General features: G+C 41.4%; 1 protein-coding gene across 1 annotated transcript; it reads right to left on the bottom strand.

Moving 5' to 3' along the window:
* Positions 1–4,727: 4,727 nt before the first annotated feature.
* LOC136748353 (growth arrest-specific protein 1) lies at positions 4,728–7,511 on the bottom strand. Its single transcript, XM_066702030.1, has one exon. The coding sequence runs from the start codon at positions 6,938–6,940 to the stop codon at positions 6,179–6,181; it is 762 nt and encodes a 253-aa protein (XP_066558127.1). The 5' UTR covers positions 6,941–7,511; the 3' UTR covers positions 4,728–6,178.
* Between the last annotated feature and the right edge of the window lie 2,219 nt (positions 7,512–9,730).

Below are 9,730 nucleotides of genomic sequence, written 5' to 3'. Positions count from 1 at the left end.
AAACATTTTACTTTGAGTAAAGACTGTGCCAAGATACCTCTTTGCTGTAAGATTATTTAGATTACTAATTAATACAAAAAAATGAGTTGGTATGATAATTTACTCTGGGAATGCTGTAGGTTTCTCAGAGTTAGCTTGATCTTTTTTTTCTTTTCTGTGGTTCAGCCTCTTGCACAAAGATATCGCTGTGGTTTGCCAGTAGTATCACATCGACTCGGGTCAGTGATGAGATAATTTTCAGGACCCCTTTGATAACGTTCCAGCTGATGCAAGTCTAAAACGTTTGCCACATTGAAATGTTAAACAAAAGCTGGGGGCAGGAGAATGAAAGCAGGTTGAGTCTACCTGTGCTGAATGAGGGAGCTACATTGTACAATTCTGTGACATCAAAGCCTGGCCACGCTATTGACCTTATAATTGGCCCCCATTTCATCATGAACACATCAAGAGCCCTTATAATCTTTTCTTCTGCCCAGCTTTGCCTCTCAGCCCTTGGCGGTGTTGATATTGCTAATTACATGGAGAGGTACAGAGACAGGCAGAGAACAGGCAGTTTATTAAGGCGCTGGCAGAGGGGATGGGTTGGTTGTTGGCGGGGGGGTGGGGGGTGTTAATCCTTGAGGGAACCCGAGACTCCCCCCAATCCCCAACCCTGACCCTGGTGAGACTAGAGAACTATGAATGGAACATTGTGCTGATGGGAAACAAAGCCGGCCTTCTATGTGCCCTCAGTACACTCCCTCAGGTTCGCAGGCGTTCAGAAGAAGACTGGGGTCTGTTTTCTCTTTTTCTTTCTTTTTCTTTTTTTCTTAAATAGAGGAACAAATCTCTAGCCCACTGCTGCTGCAGCAAAGCCATCCCCCCCCCACCCACACACACACACACACTTCACTCCACTCCCTAAACCAAGCTGCTGTGCTTCTCTACTTCTGTTTGTTTTCATTGCATTCCCAGAACCCGACAGAAACTCGGCGAGCTTCCACTTCACCATGTTTACCCGGGGTTAGGAATTGGAAAAGCAGCCAAGGATGCTGGCACCAGGTCACAGGGTGCTCCCCAGAGCTAAACACACAGTCCCCTCCACTCACGCTCCCTGCCGGTGTTACAGCAACCTCAGAACAAGTTTGTATGAGTTTGGCTGGAGCTGTGGACCAAGTTTGAAATCACATTTTAGGGAAAAGAAAACTTTAACTCTGTGTGGCTTACTAAATTTACTAATTCCATGCCTTAAAAAGTGCAATGAAGTTGCTTCTCCTATAGCAATACACCCGGCAACTGTTTACAAATGCCATCATATTTGTGGGTCCATTTTCCATAAGCAGAATGGTGTGATCCCTGGGATTCGAAAGAGTAAAATGCTTTGCAGGCAACACTCAAAAGTGTGCCAGATAACTCTCCAGAAAACACAGCAATTGAACTGTTGCAGTAGTAGTTCTCCTACACAGTTTTCCTACTGGCAGCCCTGGAACTGGAGAAACTTTTAGTGAAGCGGGTGAAAGCACCATCTTTATTTGCCATTCCTATAATCTATAAGCTGCCTGAGGATCTGAAGGGTCTGTTGTTTGTTAAGTGGCCTAAGTACACTGCTGGCCTGGCATTAATTTTGCAGTTTGTCTTGGCAGCACAAGGTACATATATCCATAAAGCAATGTAACACAATACACCACCATCAGCATGCTTATTTGGAAATGTTTTGCTTTCTGTAATTGTATAGCTTTTCTAGAAGCTATTCTACATGTGTGGTTTGCCTTTTGCAATCTGTTTTGAAGCTTGATTGTACCCTCTAAAGTACGCTTTGGTACTTTTTTTTTAGTCCCTTAGGAAAGTGCTCCCTGGGTTTGCAAGTCCAAAAACTAAACCTTCATTCATTATTCGGATCCTGATTTAAATGCCATGTAATTAGAGAAACAGACTTCTGCTTATTAAACAGTTTTCACCTTTTACTAGTTTCTGTTATGTCAGACTCCCCCCTTGAAAGATAGTTTTTTTAGTAACAGGATATTTCCATATTTCTACTTTTGATGTCTTAGTGCCACATTACCCTGTGCAAGAGTGCTCCCAACACAATAACTTTGGATTTCTCAATGCCAAACATTAACATAGACCCTTCATTAAATCTTCCAAATATCCTGTTTGTAGTCTTCGCTTTCCAAAGCAATCAAATATGTCTTAAATAAAGCCAGCATCTCTAAACACTAACAAATTGTAGCAGTCTTTGACATACAAAGATTTAACCAGTAGATTATGCCCCCAATAAAACTAATAATGTAAGGCCTGCTTTTAAATCGTCTGAAAATTAATTCGCCATTTTTGACTGTTAACAGTGGAATGTGATATTTATACACACTACAAGCTTTACTGCTTTTCTTTTACATATACAAAATAGGTTATCAGAAAGTGAAAGGACAATTTGAGTAACAATTACTGGGAACCCTAATGTTCTGCAGAATGGTATTCTTAAAACAAAGGGAATCACAGTCTATCGCATGATTATTCTGAAAAGCGTATTTTCTTTGATGAAGACGAACCATGTGAAAAGAAAGTATTTCAGCTCCGGCATGGCAGTGTTCAATTCTCGACATGTCAAAACAATGTGGAGGCATCTCAGCCACAGGCTTAATAATGAAGGCTTGCAATTAGTGAGGGCTGAGGGAGACAAGTAACACAAGTAAATGCAAATGACAGGATCAATTTTGAATAATAGCTGCACAATCTTTTGTAAATCCTGACAGTATGTCAGGATCAGAAACAATTATAACTGAGAAATAATTGATTTCAAACAAAGTTACCATCTTATCCATCAACTCAGAGGGCAGTATGAAAATGTATCAGAAGACAGAGTTTTTAACTTTAAATTACTTGAATCTAGGATTAGTCTGCAAAACATTCACTTTTTCCATAGACATATTGTGTTGTTATTGCTTGCAAAGCTCAATAAGGGACAGACTTTACGATGGTCTGATAAATGTGTGCAGTATTACATTTATATCATGAGTAAAACCAAGACAGGAATATTTGCTCTAATTGTGTTTCAATGCAGAATGCTTACCTTTGATTCATTATAGTTACTGAAATGAATTACTAATCAAATGGCCATAAGGCTGGACAAAATCAATAACTTCTTCAATTTTTCCCGACTTGCATAAAACGTGGAGTTTAAGGGATACTTGGTGACCCACACTGAGAAGACACAGAAAAATTCTCAATTTGTACGAAACATTAACGGTTAATTAATCCTGTTGGTATTTAGGTTCTTCCATTTCTGATTGTGCCAATCAGTACCATCAAGGAACTGCTCACCATGCTGTGAATATGGTACCATTGACTGGTGTGTGTTCTAGAGACAACTGGTTTGGCAGGGAAACAGACGCTAAGCACATACAATCCTAATCCCCAGATTGCTGCTGTTGCCCTGCCTAACACCCTGTCATTAAAACACTGACAGTCATCTCTTTTGGGTTTAACTCCAATCAGTCGAGGTGTCGAAAGGCACTTAACGTCAGTGTCAACATGAATTGCTTTTATACAGATGTTTGACAAATAAGAATCCTAGTTGTGGGACAGAGTCAAATAGTTCCACAAACACAAACATGGCACCTTTTGTAGATGTGTTTTTTTCTTTTTACATTGTATATATCTCTATATTTATATGATTAGTGTATTTTTGGTTTACAGCCAGCAAAGACAAAAATCATGAGAGATTAGAAAGATTTCTGCTTGAGATACACAATCACAACCTGCCAATAAAATTGTACTTTGTGAGGGATATCTGGTAGCCATGACTGGTTGAATAAAAGGCTTACAAATGACCTCCATAAATACATCTTCACTTCAGGCTTTTGTGAGTATAGCCTCTTAGTCTGAAAAATCACTTCATGACTTCAATGTTTTTCACTAAAATGATTTACAAAATGTTACATAATAGCATGACTGAACCATTCACCTCTCATCTGCAACTGTAGCCAAATATGACTAACCTCACATATATGAAGTATATTAGGGAAGGGGAACTAAACAAATTAGGCATTTGTTTGTTATTTCAAAGTACATTTAACTTGTATTTAGGTCTTCACTGCTCAATGGCTAAATGTTTGCTGCTCCATTTTGGAACTTTGTAAGATTAAGAAATTGCAAAAGACAAGGCAGGTTTGCAAAAAGGAAACAACAAATTAGTTTCACTCAAACACGGTAAACGTAGAAGGAAGTAGTAGTCAATTATTTACAGTGTCTAAAGACTAGAATACATTTTACAACAAAGAAGAATGATAAAAATCCCATAAATATTATAATAGTTAAGGAATACATATACACAATCATAGTTTATTTATTGGCCAAGGGGAAGCATTTGCCATCTTGCTGCGTGTCTGTTTGTTTAAGTGTTTGCAATGCTAACATTTTTCAAATCGTAAGTCTCCTAACATTTGTTGTTAATACTAGCTTGCAGGGATTACACTACTAAAAATAGAAGTTTTTTCATGGCACGAAGGATACTATGGTATGCAATCAGCACACATAGAAATGCAAATGACCTATTGTGAAGGATCGGTAATATTCAGCAATGTCTTTCCCAGAATAGCTACCTGCAGCGCTGTTTTGTTTCTTTAGGAAATTGCCCGGTATTGATTGGAAAGGCGATTACCTCATTCAAAACTTTACGACTATCAGGCTCGTTCCCTTTTTGTTCAAATTTGCTTTTACTTCATAATGAAATAAACCGGCGACACAAATTCTGAAGTGTAATTTTCTTATTTATTTCCATAACACATAAATAGCTATTTTGTTCTGTACAGAAAAATATTTTTTTGTAGACGAAGTTACAAATGTACACATTCACAAAGTATGTTAAATCAACAATAATTGCAACTTTGAAACCTTCATTTAAAAAAAGAATTGGCGTTCTCCTGAAATGCATTAGTGGGTCAACACTTCAATTCAAAGCTGGGTGACATGGAATAAATTAACGTCTAAGTAATAAAAGGCAACTTTATGTCAAATCGAACCAAATCGGCATAAATTAAGAACTCAATATAAATGTGTGGTTGTAATATAACTGCTTTATCATCTCAGCACAACTTTGATTTCAAGGGTGCAATAGTCAATGAATGCCTAGTTTATTATTGTGTATAAAGTACTGCTTATCTGCGAATGTATAAGCAGCAAACATATTGAAGTACTTGCATGAATGCACTCTTCAAAAGCTTATTTCTAATGTTGGGTTTGCATAACTTCAAAATCCGAAATAAATATAATGTTCACATTGTCTTGAAAGAGTTTGGAAAACGTGAGGGTGGGGGATGCCTTCCTATAGTGAAAAAGCCCTTCTCTGCTACATTTCCCCAAAAAGCAAACGTTCAATAAGCAACAATAGCGCGTTCAATCCTCATCCCTCCTCACTTGCAGTACAGCCTTCCAGCTCTCCCCTCCTTCAACTAAAGGGGGTGGCTGGGGGGGGGGTTCAATAAAAAGGGGGCTTGACAAGAAATGCGAGGTGGGGGCTGCTGGAAAGCACTTCAGTTAATTTAACTACTTGATCCCAGAGCCTCTTGCCTGTTCTCTAGCGGTTCAGCACACATATTTGAAGTGTGGTCGCCACAATACCCGGCCCTGGAGTGTGGAGAGAAGGAGAGTAAACACAACCGTGACTCTCACATGTTTGTCCAAAGTCTTAATAAGGCTGCGGCACTGAAGACCAGGTTCATGAGGCTGCAAGCGAAGCCAGGAGAGAAACAGTCCTGCTGAACGGCATGCATGCTCCAGTGATGGCTCCCAATGTATCAGCATGTTTTCCTTTCGTTTAAGACGCTTTACGGGCAAATAATTGAAAATAAACAGCTCTACTATCCTCTCCTCTTGCAGGGGTGCAGGGCGCAGTATCCAACTTAACATCCCACAGTGTGTGCTTGAGCCTAAATCTTTAAATGCTCAATTTCCACGATCGCCACTTATTCCAAGGGATTACAAATCAAGTTTCCACGTTGGATTGATTTATGAAATTAATGAAATTATATATATGTTTGAAACTGTATCAATTCACTCGCTTTATGTAGCCTAATAACATTTCCATAATCCCAAACTGAATGACATCACGACCCCAGGATAGTTCTGCTGCAGTGTCCTCCTCCTGTGAATATTTGAATATGTTCAGCTTTTTTTTTTCCTTAGCAAATTCCAACTGAGCTCAAAGTAACAGTAACAGTAACAGTGTTAGTTGTAGAGGGAAAGAAGAAAGTAACTGTGAGCAGCTGGAGAAAGACGTTCCTGTTTCCGAATCGGTCTCCTCTCTGTCCACCTTGAGCTCGTAATCCTCATCCTCGTACACATCGTCCGTGTCCCCGTAGGACGCCGAGACACCGTGGTCACCCGTGGAGCACAGCTTCCCCATGTTCTCCTTGACCACCTCGCAGAAGGGCCTCTCCACGCCGTCGCACACGCAGCGGTTGAGGAGGATCCCGTTGGGGATGTACAGCATTTGCTGGATAGTGTTTCTGCACTTCATCGTGCACTTCCTCCCGTTGAACAGTTGTCCACAGTTGGACAGGTAGGCTGTCAGCGTGGAGTGGCAGCCCGGCTCCTCCTCGCAGCGCTGGCGGGCTTCTGTGCAGCCGATCCCCGATGCATCGCCGGGGTACCTCCTGGGCAGACAGGGCTCGATGGCTCTCTTTGCCCTCCGGCACTGCGCGTCCTGGCCACAGTCACACGTCTCAAGATCCGGTCCATTGCGGGTCTGGTTGAGCCTTATCAGGGCATTGATGCAGTGACTGGGACACTGCCGTCTATTGGTTTTGATGTTGGCTTCGCAGGCAGACAGATACTGATTGTATGCCAGTTCACAGTCTTTCTCCTGCTGGCACCTGAGCAGGGCTTGCCAGCAAACATACTGGGCATCAAGCGTCACTAATATCCAGCCCAAGAGCGCCAAGGCGCTGCACCAGGGTTTCATGCTGAGTGCAAAAGCCCGCGACTGTAACGCCGATGTAGCCCTATAATGCCTCCAGCGTTTATTTCATGTCTCTTTTAGAAATCCACTGGAAGTGCACGTCCACGAACATCGCGATGGACAGAAAAAGTCACATTGAGTTCGGGCTGGATCCGTCCAGCCACCCCTTCCCTTGACTGGCAAGACTGGGCTCACAGCGCAGGCAGAGCGGCAGCCAGCGGCGCAGTCCTGTGGGAAAGAGGTTGCGCGGTGTAGTGAGATTCCCCCTGAAAACAGAGGCTGCAACAAAGCGCCGCTTTCGTTTCCCAAATAAAAAGAAATCCCAACTTAACCTCCTTCTTTCTGGCTTTGTCCGCGTACTCGGATCCTGTCATCAGCAGAAAACATCAATTTGTCTCGGTTTTATGGGATGCAAATTGTGCAGTTTCTCACCAGGGCACGTCCCTCTCTCTCTCTCTCTCTCTCCTCTTGCATCTCTCTCTCTCCCTCTTGCTGCCCTTTCTTTCCAGAGTACCTGCCGCTTTGTCCCTCTCACTGTTACGCTTCACGCTTCGTTTAGCTTTTCCCCATAAACTCCCCTCCTCCCCAACGCAGAGAAAGGGAAGTTTTTCCCCCTTTACAGTCGCGCTCCGGGATTGGCTGTCAGTGCGAGTCAGCCCCGGGATTCATTCCCATAGCAACTCCATTTTTGGCAATCTGGACGTCACATACAGGATCAAATGTTTATAAATTTTATGAAACTCGCAACCTGTGTGGTCCTCCTCGACTTTCTCCTCTCCTTCATTTAGTTGGGGAAAATGCAGGAGTGAGAGGAAGTTAGGCAGAGCCTACCACCGCAGTAGGCTACAAAAGCATCCATTGCTTGCAGTAAACATCTGCAATTCACTTATTCAAATTAAATCCCAGGAAAACAAATCTGTTTCTGTTTAACGGTAAACCGAAGAATAAACTTAAGAGGCACAAATGCATGCTGTGAGGTTATTGCAGAATAAAGTTTAATAAATGCTTGGCGGTTCAGAGAAAGAAAAAAAAAGTGCAGATTTTTTCCCCTCGTTGCCGTCTCCATTCTGGTGGGGTTTTAAGCTCTGATTGATAGGACTGAATGGAGGAGAATAGTATTTTCTGGCCCGTTTCACCCCCTTTGTGTTAGATTGGCCATGCACTGGCCTAGTGTCTTTCTAGCCCGAAGATTGTTCACGCCTAGCAGCCTGTCAATAGAGAGGGGTTTCAACATCAATATATTTTACAGCTCTCTCTTTTCAAACCGCACTTGAAAACTGCCAATAGAGGCAGGCCTCTCTGCTATTGAAATGGAAACTAACTTGATTTTTTTTTTTTTTTTGGTAAAGCAATGGAAAAGCCACAGCGACACCCCGGGCCCTTTGGCTACTTTACAAAACAAAGTTTGAAACTTCCTCCTGGGAAGCCGCGCCGCTCGTATAGCGCCAGATGGCCGAGCGAGCTGCGACTGTCAGCGGCTCAGCGGCACCGCAATGAAGCGCCGCTCTTGGCATGGGGGTGGGGGATGTGGCGGCCAGCACTTTATTATTATGATTATTAATTATAATAATCATAATAATTACCAAAAAAAAACAAAAAAAACATTTGAGCGTTTTCATCAGGAAAACTGATCTGAAATAAACTTTTCAGGCAATATTTAGGCTATATTAAAACGTTGGAGAAATACTATAGTTAGGAGCTTGACAGCTGGACTTTAAAATGGGCTGTGACTGACTGACACCGACCTTCCTGCCACTGGTCTAATTGGCACTGTTTCTGCCTATGTGTCTTTAACTATATTGTATTTTTGATGAGTTCATACAGGCTGGACAAATCGCACGTTGATTCAGTGGTCATGTACTGAGCGGTCCAAAAAGTACTCAGTTCCTGTTTTATTTGTATTTGTTTTGTATTGTTGTCTTCTGAATAAAGCTGCTTTAGAATGTGTCAATCAATCCACCATCATTGCTATACTGTATAATAGAATAAACCAGTCCAAAATATAAACAATCGTCATCGTCATCATCATCATTATCATCACCATCATCACAATGACATCATTACTTTTTCTTCACTCTTAGAACGAATGTGTTAAATTGAACACATTCGGTGTTTGTTCAAGGACAACACAATTTTGTGATAAAATGCACCAAAGCACAAAAATACACATTATTGTTTTGTAATTTGGTAAATTTTAACACAACGTTGTCTTGTCCTTGAACAAACACGGAATTTGTAAAATTGAACTCACTAGTTCTAGAGCGTTGTTTTTCTACCAAGCAAATTGCAGAATTTTCTAAGATGCAATCAGTTAGGAAAAAAAAGTACAATTTTAAAACGTATAATGTATCCCAGTAAGAAGATCAGACACGTAGTGAAAGGATTTCCAAAACACTGCTGTAAAAAAAGATTGTGTAAAAAGATTAAACAAGGTCCCCAATATTGCGTATTTCCGCCCAATCTGTTTCAATTGTTGTAGAACAAGATTGTTCCAACTGGAACTCGATAAAATAAGAAAATAACAAATTCGTTTTATCTCCACCAGGTGGCCATAATCTGTATTTCAGGAGGACTCGTGTTTCTGCAGGACTCGCCCCCTGTGGATATCCGGGGAACTGCATCCTCGGCCATGTGCCCCCGTCCTTCCCGGAGTGAAATGTGTTCTGACCTTTCTGGTGAAACTGCACCCTTCCCGAGACGATCAAAATAACAGGTTTTAATTCTGCCACGTAATCAATTACACATTTTACACAAGAGACTCAGAGTATTGTGCTTAAGTATCAGATTTAACTA

The sequence above is a fragment of the Amia ocellicauda genome, chromosome 4 (assembly GCF_036373705.1).
Source record: "Amia ocellicauda isolate fAmiCal2 chromosome 4, fAmiCal2.hap1, whole genome shotgun sequence".
NCBI lineage: Eukaryota > Metazoa > Chordata > Actinopteri > Amiiformes > Amiidae > Amia > Amia ocellicauda.
This window is presented reverse-complemented; position numbering and strand designations above follow the sequence as displayed.